Source organism: Lynx canadensis, chromosome B4 (assembly GCF_007474595.2).
Source record: "Lynx canadensis isolate LIC74 chromosome B4, mLynCan4.pri.v2, whole genome shotgun sequence".
Classification (NCBI taxonomy): domain Eukaryota; kingdom Metazoa; phylum Chordata; class Mammalia; order Carnivora; family Felidae; genus Lynx; species Lynx canadensis.
Window position 1 is genome coordinate 127,686,670 of NC_044309.1, and position 18,254 is coordinate 127,704,923.

Below are 18,254 nucleotides of genomic sequence, written 5' to 3' on the forward strand. Positions count from 1 at the left end.
AATCAATTAAGACAAGAAGATGCAAGGTTTTCAAAAGAAAAAGACATTCTGCCGATGTTTATGGAAGGGGGACATGGATGCTGAGCAGACAAACAGGACCTCTACCACAGTGGAGCATAAATGCAGTATATTATGAGGAAGCATCTGCTACCATTAAAACATCAACCTCCGGTACTGACACTAGCACGACCATATCACACGTAGATGAGTTGAACTCATTTTCTCACCCAGCACTATGCTTCCTCTTGTATTCACACCCAATCTGCTAAATTGTGAAACAAGAGTCATCTACAAATCTCTCTCTTGTATCACATTGTATCTGGACATCCATCCATTTCTAATTGATTCTGTCATTGCATCCCACCACTACCTTTGTCCAGGCAATGATCATTTCTTACTTGGATTACTGACATGGCCACCTAATTGGATTTTGCTTTTGGTTTTGTACCATCCAATTCATTCCCCCACTACAGCACATCACCTTTTCATACTGGGGACTGACTGGTCTGACTTGGTCAATCTTTTTAGAGACAGTCAATGGATTCTCACTATCTTCTGAATAAACCCAAACTCCACGGCATGGAATGCCAATGCCAGCCCCCCCCCCCATGACCTAGCTCCTGCCTACTTTTCAATCTTCCATCACATTTCCAACCCATCCTCCCATGCTCCATTCTTTGTACTAATTTTCCAGCCACAGGGAACCCCCTGAAGTCTAAAGAGCACGCCATACTGTTTCATGTCTCATGACTTTGGCCCATTCTGTTTTCCTGCCTGAAATGTCCCGTTCCCCTCTTCCTTCGTGGAGATACTCTAACCAATGCACAAAACCAATTTATCTTATGATTAGTGACGTCTTTCCCAGTCCCCAAAGTTAACTATTCTCTCAATGATGGCGCCACTGTGCTTGGTACATGCCCTCTTATTTCTGCCCACAGTCCTTTCTCAGGAGCTGTGTGCCCTTCTAATTCTCAATGAGAGTGTCCTCTCCCTGAAGGCAGGTGTATCACTCACTATCCTCACAGCTCAGTACCAACAAGGAGCAGGGCTGAAAACCTGTGGGCTTATTGACAAAGGAAAGAGGCTATCATTGTGGCCCTGCCATGTACTATGAGGTGTCTTGGGTCTGTTATTTAACCTCTTTAAGTGTTGGGTTTTCACTCTTATAAAAAACGGAGATTGGACTATCCCTCTGTCAGGACTGTTGTGATGAAAGAAGCATATGTATGTAGAGCATCTAGGCTGCATGCACAGTCTGGACTGTACCAGGCAGCTTGTAAAAAGGCAAGTTCTGGGGCACCTGGGTGGCTCAGTCGGTTGAGTATCTGACTGTTGATTTCAGCTCAGGTCATGATCACAGGGTCATGGGATTGAGCCCTATGTCCAGCCTGCTTAAGATTCTCTCTCTCTCTCTCTCTCTCCCCCTCTCTGCCCAGCTCACTGGAGCTCACTTTCTCTCTTTCTCTCCCTAAAATAAAATAAAATAAAATAAAATAAAATAAAATAAAATAAAAGACAACTTGCCCCCCAAAACATACCGTACTAATGTAAGATGCTAATAATAAGGGAGAGAGGGTGCAGGGCGTACAGGAACTCTGTACTAGCTCCATAATTTTTCTGTAACTCAAAAATTGTTCCAAAATTTTAAAGTTCACTTAAAAAAAAAGTAAGTTCCATCCCTACCAACCAACCCTCCTCCTTCCCCTTCCCTCCTCCCTGCTCCCCCCAGGCCCTTCAAAGGCTGCCTCCTCCTTTTTGAAAACCTAGTATCACATCATTTCAAAAATAAAAAGGCTCAGTGGCTGGATTTGGGGAATCTTCTTTTTAATCTTGTAAGACTTCTTAGCATCGTGGCATCAACCTGGGTCTCTTCTGACATCTCAGGAATAAAGAAGAGAAGCCCCAAATTGTCGTGACCTCTTTGCCTCTGAGACCAATCAAAAGGCAAACGAAAAAACAGAAACCAGACTTCCTTTTCTAATGAAGATGGTTGTGAATGAAAAAAAAAAAAAATACCCTCTGCTTCTAGGGAAGCTGGTAATTTTACCTGGTCCTAGGCTGGCTGACAGTGTTCCCTTTAATGGCCCCTCCATCCATCTCAATAAGGAATCAGCACACACACCTCTGCCCACTGCACTCTTCCAGATGGGCAAGCCCAGCGCACCTTGCGGAGAAGAGAACAGTTATTTGTCTTCCTTGACAGGCCACGTCCGTCCTTGTCATATATTAGATGCTGCTAATAATCTATGTATATGCATTTCGGAGGGAAAAAAAAAAATTTGTGTCCTTGCAATAGTCAGCGAATGACATGTGCCGATTTCCTCTTTTCATGAGGATGTAGATGAGGGGTAAGTTGGTCCCTCTTGTAATTTCGGGGGAAGATGGTAAATTCCAGTGGGTCCTAACAGGATCATGGCCTTCTATGGATATGAATGCATCTGAGTCTGGTTACTTCAATCACACTTTCCCTTAGTATCATGTATCCTTCCAGGTACAGGGGAGTGAATGCACTCATTTATTTTTCTGAGAAAGGAAATTCAGTACTGGCTGTTCAACTCTATCTGTAGCCCTAGAAAAAGAGAAAATTTACGGTTCAAGCATCTTCGAGGCTAGCATTGAGGATAAACAAGGGAAAAGAAGTCTGGAGCATATAGAACAGGAACTTGAACATAGGGATGATTCAGAAAGTCATTCAAAGGGCATTTGGTTGGGGGTTTTCCAAGATAGGAACTGATAAACAAGTTATAGAAAGTTCTAATTTTATTTCTTCTTTTGAGCGTTCATTATCAACCACTTAAAACCACCATCACCACCAATGCCTGACTGAGCCCATACACTTTCATCAGTAATGGTGGGCCACTAAGGAAGGGGTTCTCAAAAAGATAGATTTTGCCCCTCAGGGGACATTTGGTGATACCTGGAGATGTTTTTGGTTGTCAAAACTGGGGAGGGTGGTGTCACTGGCATCTAGTGGGTAGAGACCAGGGATGCTGCTAAACCTCTACAATGTACAGAACCAGCTCCCCACAACAAAGAGTTCTCCAGCTCCAAACCTCAGCATCACCAAGCTAGAGAAACACTGCATGAAGGCAATGAATCTCAGATCACTGGTGATGTCCAGGCCAGTGTGGGGGACAGCAGTGTGCCTTGGTGATGTGAACTCTGGGAAGACCTTACAGGTAATTCTGATACCAGAAAAGGGCCTCTCCACCCTAGAGCTACCCTTCATGTAAGGCCCCTTTAGCCAAAATACTTGTAGAGCAAACAAGAAAAAAAAATTGAGCATATGATTCCAAAGATGGGCTTTGTCATTGTCTCCATCAATTCATTCAACAGGTATTTGCTTCTTTCCTCCTACTGCCTATTCTGCAGCTGTCTCTCTCTCTCTCATGCCTTTATTTGATCCCAACCTGCTCCCTCACCCTCCCTCCCTTCCCCCAGAATGACCCAGGACAGCCCTATATCCTCTATGCATCCACTAAAGCTACATTCACCATCAAAATCTCTTTGCCTCAAGGTAGCTGATTATCAGCTAACTGAAAGAAAAGCAACCTGAATAATTCACATTAATGGCAGGTACCACCTAGTGGCACTCCCAGTGCACTGCGCCCTCTCCGAGTCTGGGGTCCCGCCCTGAGCGGGCAGGGCAGCAGGTACACAGACTGCTAAAGTGTTCCCAGAAAAAAAAAAATCAGAACGATCTGATTTTTTTCAAGGAAGAATGAATTAGTCGCATCAATTTCTAATGGACTGAGCACTAGAGAGCATCGCTTGTGTGTCTGGTACCAAGTAGGTGCTCAGGAAATATTTACTGAATGTCTGAATGAGCAAAAAAAGACTTCTGGGCAGAGCAGTTTCCTGTAATTCTGGGTTTGATGCTTACGCTTTTTGATAGCTCTTTCTGAAATTTTCAAAGCCTAAAATGTTTCCGTTCCATGACTTGATGACCTCCCCTTTTCTCCATGCCCACAACATATTTTTTATTTCCAGGAAACACGTAGTCAGTCTCCACAGCAGAAGGGCCCGTTAGGGGTGGTAACCATTCCAACGTGGGAGCCACAAGCAAGGTGTTCACCAAAAATAGCAACAGCACAGATGACCCAGGACCCTGTGGTCATACAATAACAGGAGATCAAAGAGTGGCCTGCTAAGACCCCCCCACCCCCGCAAATCCTTCTCTTTTACTGATTCTAATCACCCTCTCAACTCCAGTCTACAGCCCTACCCAAACTCTGTCCCTCCTCTACCACTCCACGATAAAAGAAAAAGCTAGAAAAAATAATAACACCATATTTTCTGGATTCTAAGAGGCCACTGATTATAGGATATATCAAAACATTTTCCAGGAGAAAAAGACCATCAGGCAAATTACTTTTGTAAGTCACACATCTCAATTTTGCAGATAGTAAAATGTGAAAACCCCTGCATGGAAAAACTGAGCTAATATAACAAATACCTACAAAGCACTAGGTGAATTACATATTTTGCCTCCCAACTGTTATTCCCATTGAGATTGAGCAACAGACGTGCCAACTGTATGGGAGAGCCAGCCTCAGACCCAGGTCCTGGGACTGGCACACTCCACAGGGAGAGCCTGTGCTCTCCCCACGGAGACACGTAGCTGATGCTCTCCAGTTAGGACAAAACCCTGACTTCCCCCAGGACCCTCCTCCCAGGCTCCCCTCCTCCACCATGATCATGACTGGGGCTATCTGGGGAGTGCGCCTTACTCACAGAGGACTAAGGTTGCCTCCTCTGATATCCAGATCCTCCCACCCTGAATCTTAGGTCCCCAAACAGCTGCCCTACTGGGATGGCCACAAAATGACTCTAATATTAGTACCAGCAGCAGCTACACACGGTCAGTGCTGACTCTGCAGGTACTGAGCTAACCTCTACATGCAACATCTCACACGACCCACGCAGCGATACCCTAGCAGCATTATCATCCCCATTTGACAGGCAGGAAATTTGACTTGAGACGGTACCGAGGGTAGAAAGGGGACCCACCCAAAGGAAAGGGCCTGGATGTCTTTGTCCCACTCCTTGGCAGTGGACACGTGAATTAGGGAAGAAGGGAAGGAATACTTCACAGCCACTTCTAGAAATGTGCCTTTCCTCCTCTTTCTTGGGAGCCTCCCAGTGTCCTGGAGAGCCCGGAGCCGTGTGCGTTTAGGAACAGCCACGCAGTTGACAGAGGTCCCGTCTGCCCAGTCAGGGGGCTCCTGGGGATGTATAGCGCATGGCTGGCCTGAGAACACACGGCCACATCAGCAGGAGGTGCCCTCAGTCTCCAGGTATGTGCTGCACAATCAGGGCAAGGTCGGGGATCTTTCTCGGATGAATTCAGCTCTGCACTCGCCCTGTCGCTCCTGCTCACTAACCACGGCTTGCCAACCACACCTCGCCCTGCTTGGTGCTTGCCGATTGCTCATTAGCCTTCTATTAGGGACAGCAAATCCTGCCACTCTCCCTTCGGAAACCAGGAACCACAGAAAACAGAAAACAGATGCTACACTAGGGCACACTGGGAAGTTCAGAAAAGGAAACTGTAAGAGCCCAGTGAGAACACTATTTTAATACCGAAAAGGAAACACCTAAAGATACCTCCAGCCCAGACCTTTGCTGTAAGATTCAGAGCTGCTCATCCGTCTCTGCACGTTCCACCCTGAACTCCAGGCACCGGGTGCTATCCACTCAACTTTCCTAGTTCACCTCTAATCCAGGTCCTCTGCTTGCTCCCAGGGGCACTATCCTACCATAGGCCACATGTCCTGCTTGGACTGAAGCAGTAGCCAACCCAATGCATACTGTCACAACTTTCTTTCAAGGTATGGGTTTCCTGCCTCACCTTTTGGATCATTGCCCACACTGCAGCCAAAGAAGTCTTTTCCAATCTGAGAATCTGAGCATACTTCTCTACCTGAAACTCTAAGCCTTTTAATTACCTGTGGATAAAACTCAAAGCTGTAACTTAGAAGACCCTTCCTAGTTCTCTTACTTTCCACCCCGCAAATCACCTAGAATCACACGCTTTATTTGTTCATTTACCTAACAAATATTAACTGAGCACCTATTATCTATCAGGCACAGTTCTGGATGCTGGAAATGTCTCAGGAACAAGACAGACAAAGGCAGTATTTATGCATCAGCAAGAAAGACACACAGCAACCAGGTAAAGCCAGAGGCATCCGGATACCCAGGTCTTTGCTGCTTAGTGGGTAGGGTGGAGCAGCCATCTTGGTAAATCCTTGCAAGACAGACTAGAAGGTGACAGGTGCTATAAAACATGAAAAGAGCAGGGTGGGAGCGAGAGGCTGGCATCTCAGGTTGCAGGACTAAAGGCAACAATCAGGAGAAGCTCACTGAGAAGCTGAGATCTGAGCCAAGACTCGCAGGGACTTGGGGCAGCAGGACAGAGCAGGCTAGGAATAAGCATTCCCCAGCAGGGGGACATCAGAGCAAAGGACCAGAGGCAGGAGCCCTCCCAGTCTATTTGAGGAGGTTTGATGTTCCCTTCACAATGCCTGTCTGCACCATTCTCTCTCCAGGATCTGCATGTGGCATTCTCTCTGGGAGGTGACACGGAGGCTAATGTCACCATGCCTCTTCCCTCCAGAAGCCTTCCTGACTCCCTCAGCCCACCAGACCAGGGCTGCCTTCCCTGAAATGTGATTCTACCTCACCCCGAATTCTCCCTTTCAAGGTGCTTTCCACATTTTATGTAACCGTGTGTTCAGCTGGATCTAGAATCCAGTGGTCAAGAGCACAGGCTCTGAGGCCACCCTGGCTTCGGTCTAGTCTGTGCCACTTGCTGTATGATCTCAGCAAGACAGTTAAAGACTTTTATGAATGCTAAATGAAATAGCCCACTGCCTGACACGTGAAAAGCACTTATTAGAAATTAGTACCGTGAGGGCAGGACTTGGGTCTGCCTTATTCATGATTTTCTTCTCCCAAGCCTGAGGCGGGCCCAGGGGCTCAAAAGATAAGGAGTCAACGAAAGAATGAGTGGACGAATGAACATGGAGGCAGAGAGAAGGACAGGGACAGGGTGGCAGGGAAGCAGGTAGGTTTCTGTTCCCCCTAACTCCTCAGGAGTTGCTGGTTGAAGAACAAGAAAACAAAGACGCAGATGGGAAAGGGAATTATCATTGATGATTAAGTAGCATGCAAGGCAGAGCCATTTCCTGACTTCACCACCAAAATAAAACCTATGGGGGGTGTTTATGGCCAAATTATTCCCCCATTTTCATAGAACAACAGCAAAAAGGAAACTCAGAGAAGTCAAACGATTTTTCTAATATAGTGAAAGAAGGCAGATCCCCTTCCCAGTTAATGGGAAAAATAATTAAAACGTCTTCACCAATTTTGCGAGGAACAGAATCCCTTGACGTTCCGCCAGTGATGAGCATTTCAGCCTGTCCAAGGGAAGAACCATGAGCTCCTAAGGAGAGAAGCCAAGAGCTAGTTCCTGGGGGCACCTGGGGGGCTCAGTCGTTGGTTGAGTCTCCAACTCTTGATATCGGCTCAGGTCACAATCTCCCAGTTGGTGGGTTTGTGAGTTCAAGCCACGCATTGGCTGTGTGTTGCCAGTGCAAAGCCTGCTTGGGATTCTGTCTCCCTCTCTCTTTCTGCCCTTCCCCCACTTGCTCTGTATCTCCCTCTCAAAATAAATAAAAATAAACTTAAAAAGAGCTAGTTCCTGGACTCTGAATGGAAGGCAGCACGGACAGGACAACAGACTCGAAGAAGGAAGTGGATGAGGACATAAAGGGCCCTCAAATTTTCCACATGGAAAATCAGCTAAGAATTAGCAGTTAAAAAACAAAGCAATGAAAACTGGTGGTGAGCAAGGAACTTTACGAATAGGAGGAGTGCAGGAGAACATTCGAAACCACAGCACAGACGAAAAGAAATGCCCCAGCCTTTGACTGAACCCTAAAATGAAACACAAACCCCACAGAGGAGACTCACCCCATCACAGCAGAACCCCAGCACCTTCCACACTTACAGAGCACCACCCACACAGACACAGGCTGTCAGAGTCATTGGAAAGCACCTGATTTGAAACTTCATAGCTTTCAAAGTTTCTGCTTTTCTTCCCTGGGGCCAAGCAGCCTCTCTAGGAAGGCAGGAACAGATGTGCAGTGAGGGGGACCTTGTCCAGAGCAGGCCTGGCCAAGGAGGGCTGGCTTTATTCAGGGAACATGGGCCCTTTGACTCCCTGTAAGTCAGCTGAAGGGGGAGGGAGGGGAGTGTGGAACTTTACTTGCAGGTCAGTGAAGGGAGGGAAGGAGAAGGATCTAAAGTCAAAGGAAAAGAGGCAAATGGGATATGACAAACAGTAGACACAGGAGGGAAGAGGAAGAGGAAGGAAAAGAAAAGGAAAAGGAAGAGGAAGAGGAAGAGGAAGAGGAAAAGGAAAAGGAAAAGGAAAAGGAAAAGGAAAAGGAAAAAATAACGAGACAAGGAAGGAAAAGCGTGTACTGGGCACTAGGGTTCCTCAAACCCACAACCCTGTGAGGTGGCATCTGTGTTTTCTTTCTACAGGTAAGGGAGCATGGTGGAGAGGTTAAATGACCCCCCCCCCCCCCAGATCATCCCACTGATAAGCATACCATCGGGGACTTGAAATTTGAGGTCTTCCTTTAAAGCTTTTCCTACTCCACCAGTTCCCTTAACAGAGGGAGGGAGGGGGAGGGGAGAAAGGAGAAGATAAGGAGAGGAGCAGGGAAGGAGGGGGGAGAGAAAGGGGGAGGGGAAAAGGGCAGGAATGTGGGGGGGGAGGAGGGGGGAATGGGGAGGGGGCAAGGAGGGGGAAATGGGAGAGAAGGGGGAGGGGAGGAGGGAAAAAGGAAAGAAGGGAACAAGGAAGAAGGGAGGGGAGGGCGGGAGAAAAGGGAGGGGCAGCCTTCACAAGATAAGAAATAGACCTGACCCACTGGAAGAAATGTTATGAGTATTTAAAAACTCCTTCAAGGCAAGTGGTTATAATCACAAAAGTTCTACAAGTGTCTTTCCAGAAGCCATACTTTCAAGGTTTTTCATATTCAGCTTTTCTACATTATTTTACCCTTACAGCCACCCCAGTGCCGAGGAGGGCTTTGTAGACAAAGCTGCAAAGTAATGGAGCAGACACACCTTAAGGATGTCCACCATCATCCCATACTCCGGTGGGAGTCCTTACAGAAAGTGGAACCTGGGGAGAATGACGCACGTTATCTTGTGCACTCCTCACAAAGACGTGCACTGTTCCTGGTTCATTTGAGCCCAGAGAAGTCAGTTAACCCACCATGGTCACAGAGCGACCCCAATTCTGCCTTCTTCTACTGGCCATGATGAGCGCATGAGTAGAGCTCTTGGGGCTCACGGCTACTTTAAAGATGATGTTCTGGGATGTCACAAGCTGGGCCAGGATTCTGGAAACCAAAATTTTATTTTCAAATCCTGGGAAAACCACACTTCTCCATGGCCCTGATTTTGCCTCCATACCTCTGTTCTCAGGATGCCTATATCCCCCCTACAGCCCAGTTCACATGGTCACCCAGACTGCTTTCTTGTTTCTAGCTTCGGTCTCTCCACAGAGACTCTAAACTCCATCTGCTCCTCTGGGGAGTGTAGGTGCAGGGTAAAGGGTATTGGATTTAGAGTTGGGTCATCTGAGTTCAAATCCCAGTTCTACAATTTAGGAGCTGAGGTGCTGGGCAAGCTACTTTGTCTCCCTAAGCGTGAGTTCCCAGATCTTTAAAATGGAAACATTAACAATAATTACTTCATGGGAGTGTTGTAAGGATTAAATGAGTTTCACCATAAAGTGCTTAACAGAGTGGTTGGCACAGAGTAAGTGCTTAAAAATGTTAGCTGTAATTGGCCCACAGTGAGTCTGTTAGCTCTTGAAAAATATCCACTGGTATCACATACCTACCCACACCGTGGCACCGTGGGGGTGAGCAGGGCAATACCCACCTGTGCTTGGTACTCTGACCATACCTGTTCTGGGGCCAGAACTTTACATGATGGCAATATGCTCTTCCTACAGGGAAGGCATTTCTTCTCAAGAATTAAAAATACCAGGCTGAACACGCAGTATGGAGTTTTTCTAAAAGCTTCAGATTATGGGGGTACATTTATTATTTATGCCTTCCTAACAGCCCCTTCCAGTATTGCTAAAATCAGATAGTGTTTCCAAATATTTGTGCAGTAAACCGATGGCACTCAGGGGTGGTGGGTGACTCAGGATCAGCGGTCACAGCCGAACTAAGGGCAGCCCCCCCCCCAGCCCACGCACCCCCCAACGACCCCCTCCCCCCCTCCGCCCTGGAACACGCACAGCCCCCTCACCGTCAGGAAGCCCAGAAACGCAGGAGGCAGAGCGCAGACTCCACAGCCAGATGGTCCAGGGCTGAGTTCTGCTGTGAATAGCTCTCTGAGCAGGAAAAGTTATTTAGCCTCTCTGGGGCCCAGTTTATCCTGCTTTTCAAAAGTACAAAGCTTCTAGCTCATGGCCTGGACCAGAAGAAGTCCGTTGGAACCAGTATTTTCCCTTTGCTTTCCAAGCACTCATTTACCTGCCTCCTTCTCAGCATCTCCGTGTGGATGTCCAATGAGGCGTTTCAAATTTAAAGGGTCCCAAACCCAAATCTTCTTCTTGCAGTTGTGGTGGGGTCTGCCAAACGCCGGCTTGGGCGTCCCACACTCTGTGCCTTCTCACCTCCCACCACCTTGACCTCCAAAACGTACCCCTACCCTGACGACGCCTTTCACCTGTGCTGCTCCCCTCGGGTCTGAGCTAGCAACAGGCCTCACCCGGAAGACTGCCACGTCTCCTGAATGGTTTCCTTGCTTCCTGTTATTCTCAAATGGGCAGCCAGGATGACCCAGTAAAAACATCAATCAGGGGGCACCTGGGTGGCTCAGTCGGTTAAGCGTCTCTCGGTTTCGGCTCAGGCCGTGATCTCACAATTTGTGAGTTCGAGCCCCGAGCTGGACTCTGTGATGACAGCACAGAGCCTGCTTGGGATTCTCTCTCCCTCTCTCTCTGCCCCTTCCCTACTTGTGCCCCCTCCACGCCCCCAATAAACTTAAAACAAAACATCCGTCAGATCACATCACTCCTGCTCAAAGCTGCACAATGGCTGCCCTTATCACAGAAGGGTAAGGCACGATTCTCCCTGTGCCTGACAAAGGAGACCTCCGTGACCAGACCCATTATCCCCCAGCCATCCTGGGCTCATTCCATCCCATTCCTCAAACAAACCAGGCCACAGGGCTCCCGAAACGTCACATTTGCTGTTCCTACTGCCTGGGACACTATTCCACTTTTCCCTAGGCACCTGGCATGCCTATTCTTTCAACTTCTTCATGTTTCTGCTTAAATGTCACTTTCCATTAAATGTCACTCTTCCATTGGAAGAGCTTCCACTGCTGCTGGATTTGAATACTGAAACAATGCACGTGTGCACACACAGAGGTATTCCTCATCTCCTTTCCTCCAGAGCAACCACTAATCACCATCTAATATACTGTATATTTTACTTGTTTGTTGTCTGTCTCCCCCCAACCACCCCACTCAGCTATACACTTGCCAGGGTAGGGGCTGGGTTTCTTTCATTCTTGCAACATTCCCAACAGTCAGGAGATGATCTGGCTCAGTAATAGGACCGAATGGGTGGCCCTTCATTCTCGCTATCCGTGGCACATTCGATTCTTTTTGCTGAGAATCACTGAAAATCGTCCAGCAGCGGCAGCTGGTGGTAAGGGTGCGGAGGGAGGCACCTGCCATTTAGGTGAAGTCAAGGCTCCGGGGCGTGTGGACATTTCCAAGAGGCACCCAAAGTTTCCCATGGTGGAGGCGGAGCAAAGATCTAAGCCCTTTCTAAAAGGCTTCTTACTAGTGTCTCCGTGTAAATGGATTTAGGTGAGGGGAATCTCACAGCGTTACGAAGGAGTCAAGCATATGTGATCTGAACACAAGAGCCCCAGATAACTAGCCGTTGTGAAACAGAAAAATTAACAAGGCCAAACTACATCAATGTCACTCAAAATGTTTATGGTGAAGAACGCCAAATGCAATTGCCCTCAGGAGAGGGGAACTCTCCCTTTGGGATCAGAACTTCCTACATTCATGAGTTTGCCCTATGGGGCTTTCTTCCTTTTCCATGTTCTGGCTACTAATTGTTCTAGTTTAGAAAAAAATAATTAAAAAACACAACAAAAAAAGCTGTAGAAAAGAGTGCCATATGGAGAAGAGAAGAGCTTGCTTATTTTCTTTTCACCTCCGTATTATCCCAGAAAAGTTAGAGTGGGCATGGGAAAACCTCAGATGTTTTTATATTCCTTTGTTGATGATAGATAAAAATACAATGCAGCCTGCCTTGTTTGTGAGCTCCTTGAAGGCAGGGGCTGTGTTCTCGACCGTTTTAGGTAACAACAGCATCTAATATATTCCTCTGCACGGCAGGGGCCTAACAAATGCTAGAAATAAACCAATGAAAGAATGAACAAATAAAATACAGCCCATTAACTCAGCTCCTTGCATTCAAGTGCACACTCCCCCTTGGCTCCTGCCACCCCCAGGTCCCTGTCCTGACCTTGGCTCATATACTCTGCTCTACCCCAGGATCCAAATCCTTGGGCCACAAGCACCTTGGGAGCCTTTCGTTCACAGATGATATCGAGGGATTTAAAACCACAATGATGCTATTGTTGTTATTGGCTTCAAAACCCCACCAGCACTATGGCAGGTCCTAGCTGGGACAGAATAAATGGTATTTCCTAGCTACAATGCTACAATTAGTGACCACCTGTTCTAGTGATTTTGCTGAGTTACATTTCTCCAAGGGAGACTTATAGCTTTAAATGCATATTTCAGGGTGAGTTTCTGGGGAAGCAGACTCTGATACAGAAGTTAGCATGCAGGAGGTTAATTTAGGGAGCGGGTCTTGGGAAGAGCATCTGAAAAGAAAAGGAAAGAGGACTGGGCAGAGGGAGAAAACCAGCTGCGAGGGGCTCTCCAGGGAGTGTTAGAGCTGGCTCTGCAAGACTCCACAGTCTCCAGGAAGGGGACGTGGCCCCAGGCATGTGGCTCTTCACGGGGCTGGTAGCTGAGGGCCACATGTGGGCAGTGATCCCAGCAGCTGGAGTTAATACATCCTTTATTCCCAAAGGGGAATGTCGGCATCCACCACACAGAACCACTTCTCTCTGGCAAGTGAGAGCATGATGACCACCTCCTCTGTGAAGCCCTCCCAGCTGCCTTCTCCAATCCCCTTCAGAAGAAGTCTCCAGAGCCCAGCATACCAGGGACACCCAGTAGGGATGCAATAAATGCCTGCTGAATAAACACATCACTGAATACTAGACATTGGCATAAAAGTAGGAATATCTTAGAATTATTTTTTAAAAATTGTCCTCAAGGAGTTCAATGTAATCAGAAAAACAAGCAGAAGTAATAGGGAACTCGACAAGAGGCGTGCACGGAAGCCAACACACATACACATTCTGGTCTCGACTCTGGGCTGAATCCTGCATGCCTTCAAGCCTCAGTTTCTTTGTTTGTGACATGAAAGGACAGACCCCCAACATTCCGTGAAGAGACCAGAGCTGAGCCACATGATGTCTCTATTAGTGTCATTACTGACATGGGTAAGGAAAGTATGTTTCGATCTTAACAAGGGAAAGAGTCTGAGGGTCAGAGTGTCTCCCCCATGAGATGCTGAGGACTTTTTTTCAATTAGCCTAGAGCTAAGAGACCCCCAGAAAGAAGCAGGCCAAGACCAGAGTAGGTGAGGAATTTACTCTTCTGTCCATGAGACCAATTGGAATACCCTGAGATTTAGGAAACGGCTGTGATTTAAAAATCACTGAGTAGTAGCTCACCTTCATAGGATAAGAAGCTACAGAGAAGTAGCAGGAGGGATTTTAAACACAGAAGCCAGAATGCAATTTTAAAAAGAAAACTAAGAAATAAAAAGGAAAAAAAACCTCTCACTCCCAAATTTATCTCCCACTGCATTTGTCTAATACAGAGAAGAATTTGTAAGATAATGCAATTTTAAGAAAGACATCTGGAGGGGGGATTAGAATTAAAGCCCAAGATTTGTGCTAACCTGTCACTTCTCCCATGCATCCACACCAGAGTCAAGTACACCTACTGGGCTCACAATTCCCCACCACATAATCTCATATACCTTGAGGCAGTGACAAGAGCCACAATAGCTAAGAAAAAACTAACTGGATGAGAGGGAATGTCATAAAAAGCCAAACTTATACACTTCCTAAAAATGATCAACCACAACATTAATGAAAGCAAAAGCCATAAGAACATTTTCCAACACTCTAATCAGTACCCATTTCTACCACCTCACAGGCCTTCTTCGCAATCAAAACATCATTTGATTTAAAAAAAAAAAACACTGATAAATGTATGTCTCTACACAGCTAAGTCAACACTCAATTATCTGCATATAAAATATACACATTTGACGTTTCTCTCTTACAATGCATCCTAAATTGGGTTCTTCCTATGAACATAAACCTTACCTCTTTATTTACTAAAGAAATGCAAACATATGCCAGTTTGATTCAAACGTGTTTCAAATGCCAGTAGAGTTGATACTTAACTAGATTTGTAATTCCTTGTCCATTAGTATGGACCCATTAAGTGTCGGCCTCACATTTAAAAAAAAAATACAATCCCTCTTCTTGGCATGGCAAGACCTTTAAAGACACCAGGGAACATGGGGTACAATTACCTTTGAACTTGTGGAACACGGCCCACAATTCTGCAATGTCAGTGGCAAAGGTGATATCCGTGTCAAGGACAATGACCCTCTCCAGGTTGGCAGGGAGAGTCTTGGTCAGGACGAGCTTCATTAGACCATAAATGCCAGAGTAGTGTTTGTTGGGGATCCAGGAAACTTCAGACTACACCAGGCAGGGAAGAGAAGGAGCAGAAAAAAGAAAAACAAAAAGAATCATTACATTCATTTTTTGCATAAACATTATAAATAGTGCCTGGTACATAAAAAGTATTCAATAAAAATTTGCTGAGTAAATGAGTATTTCCTTAAAGATACGTTTATGTGATGTACAGTTTGGCATGTGAAGTTTTTTGGAAGAAAATCAAGGGAGAGGAAAAGCAATATTTATTAAATAAATATTATTTCAAATGCTAGGCTCAAATTTTTTTTAAATAAAACCTTTATTATAGAGAGTATATAGGCTCACTGGGGAAAATAAGAATATGTGCAAAAGAATAAAAATATAAAAATTGGATCATACCCTCATTTTTACAAATAATACTTAATTGTTCCTAGGTAGAAATATTTCTTTAAATCATATTCTGCTTGTCATTAAAGACTGCTACTTCAGTGGCATTGTCAAAGCTTCTGCTTATCTATTTTTTAGAGCTGTAATTAAACCAATGAGTGTTGCTCCTTTCCTGTTTCTCAAACACATGAGAAGGACTTGGTCATGACCCATGCAGCACTCTTCACTGGGGAGTAAGAGGATACACACCCATAGACAGTAATGAACCACCAATGGAGAGCCACCACTGAAATCCTCACATGATATAACAGGACAACCAACGTCCCAAAGGTCGGTAACTCTGTCAGCAACTCACACATCTCAGTACCACTTGGGACCCAAAGGCAAGGCGAAAAATAATACAGAACACCAGTGTGCTGAAAGTTTGCACAGGTACAGGACATATACGAATGTAACTACGGGTGGGGTCCCCATTCTAGTTGCCATGGGGAATCTCCATGGAGGAAAAAACACACTTATTTTTCATGAAGTTAACACTTGGGGGGCCCTGGGTGGCTCAGTCAGTTAAGCGTCTGACTCTTGGTTTTGGCTCAGGCCATGATCTCACAGTTTCATGAGTTCAGGCCCCACACCAGGCTCTGTGCTGGCAGCGTAGAGCCTGCTTGAGATTCTCTCTCTCTTCCTCCCTCTGCCATCTCCCTGCTCGTGCTGTCTCTGTTTCTCTCAAAATAAATAAATAAACTTTAAAAAAAAAAGTTAACACTTATAATGGAATTCTTTAGTGGAAAATGAGGCCACCTTATTAAGATTCCAAAAAATACCCTTCCCTTTTGCCCTTTAGGGACATTCTGAGGACTCTGTTCTTTAAAAAAGTCACATTTAAAAGCAAGAAACCAGTTTTGTTCCCAAAGATGTTCATCACCATGTTATAAAATAAACAGAAACAATCCAAACACCCCTAAACTGGACAGTTAATGAAAACATGCCTTTTTTTTTTTTTAGCTTGCTAAGCATACTATTCAATGGCTACGAGCAATGTAGATTAAGATATACTGAGAAGAAACTTGCATATGATGTTAAAAGAAAAAAAGTAAGTTTTAAAATTGTTTTTGCTTAATAACCACTACGTATAATCAACATGAAAACACCCAAATTTACGCAGAGAAAGAAAAAATAGAAGCACGGCACTGAATTATAATAGTGGTCATTTTGGGATGACGGGTCCCTCTCTAGATAAAAGGATATGTATACTATACACACACATACACATATATTTAACTACACTTTTTTTTTAAGGTTTAATTATTTTTTAGAGAGCAAGAGACAGAGCATGAGCAGGGGAAGGACAGAGAGAGAGAGAGAAGGAGACACAGAATCTGAAGCAGGCTCCAGGCTCTGAGCTATCAGCACAGAGTCCAACGTGGGGCTCAAACTCATGAACTGTGAGATCATGACTTGAGCCAAAGTGGACGCTTAACTGACTGGGCCACCCAAGCACCCCTACACTTTTAAACATTTCTCAACTTTTTAAAATGAGCAACTACTACCGTTGTAAAGAAAACCTAAGCCCTGCATTCTTTTTAAACATGCCCACATCTAGTAATGGTAGGAAAACAGGGACACAGAGGCTGCCTTGGGAAAGCTATGAAAAAGGAGCCCTATGGTAATTCACACAGTCCAGCCCATCTCTGAAACCCCCTCCGGATTCTGCGTTCATCTCCAATGTACTTGAAAATACCATGTCGGCTACTCCTTATCAGTTTTACAAAGGTCCTTTGCATACATGTGCAATTTAAAAAAAAAAAGAAAACACATAAACTGATGGATGAAACTGTTCACCACGTGTCGGCATCAGGAAAAGAACCTTGAACTCTGTCGCCCCCAACACTGTGTTCCCAGGCAGCAGAGAGGAGGGAAAGCAGAGACAGAAGGCAAAATGTGAACCCCTGTCCCATACAAGGGGTTGACCTAAGCCTCAGCTCCTCTACCTGTAAAATGGAGGCGATGCCTGCATCACATGTTCACAGAAAAATTAGAGATCAGACGGGGTGAGTGTTCTGTACACAAAAGACCCTCAGCTCATAGAAGCTCCCACCCTTCCTCCTGATCTCTCTCATCATGTCCAGGATTTAGACAGCCATGCCTCTTTGCTCCATACCAAAAAGGGGGTTGGGGATCCAGAGTTCTGGAGTCGGGCACACCTGGATTCAGATTCTGGTGTCCCTTAATCACCACGTCACCTTGGACAAGTTTGTTCAGCCTTTCTGAGCTTCTGTCACTTAAAAGAGGCAGTTACTTGTCCTGCTTACTGCACTATATCAAGGTGTGGGTGGAAATGGCACACTCCAACTGGGTAATCTGAGGAAAGCAGGTAATAAAAGAACTATCTACGAAGCGTGTGCATAATTTAGGGCCAGTTGTGAGGCACCATGTGGCACCCGATAACACAAAGAGTGGGGGGTCGTGACCACCCAAGGCCCAAAGGGCTGGTACCAGTGGCTGCTGGAGTCTAGACAGGGCGGCCATACACATAAGCCACCAGGAAGGAGCAGTGAACTTCAGTAGAGAGACGCGACCAGCCTGTGGCAATCTCACAGGACAGAGCAGGGAGACACATGTCACTCGGCTTCTCTCCCCTCCTACCCACCAATCTCCTGTGAGGGTGCCCCTCTGCACAAACCCAAATGGAAGCCAGAGGGAAAGGGAGCTCAGAGGCATGGCCCTATGTAGCAGCGTCGCGGGGCACGAAGCAGGGTGGAGAAGGGCCAGAGAGCACCTGGAGAGACTGCCTGATACATCTAGCAGTCATTAAACGAATGATGGCCAAGACCAAAAGGCAATGCCTTCTACATGACAGATGCAAAATGCTATCCATTATGGGAGGTGAGTGGGCAAATGGAAGGACGGACAGAAGGATGGGCAGGTGGGCAGATGGGCATATGGCGCCGGAAGGTGAGCGATTTGCCCACAATCCCACAGTG

General features: G+C 46.0%; 1 protein-coding gene across 1 annotated transcript in view; it reads right to left on the reverse strand.

Annotated features, from left to right (window-relative positions):
- The window catches only part of LARGE1 (LARGE xylosyl- and glucuronyltransferase 1), a 512,482-nt gene that overhangs the window by 185,470 nt on the left and 308,758 nt on the right, over positions 1-18,254 (reverse strand). The window contains exon 6 of the mRNA XM_030322309.1: positions 14,757-14,928. Coding sequence (XP_030178169.1) covers positions 14,757-14,928 — 172 coding nt within the window. The remainder of the gene's footprint in view (positions 1-14,756; positions 14,929-18,254) is intronic.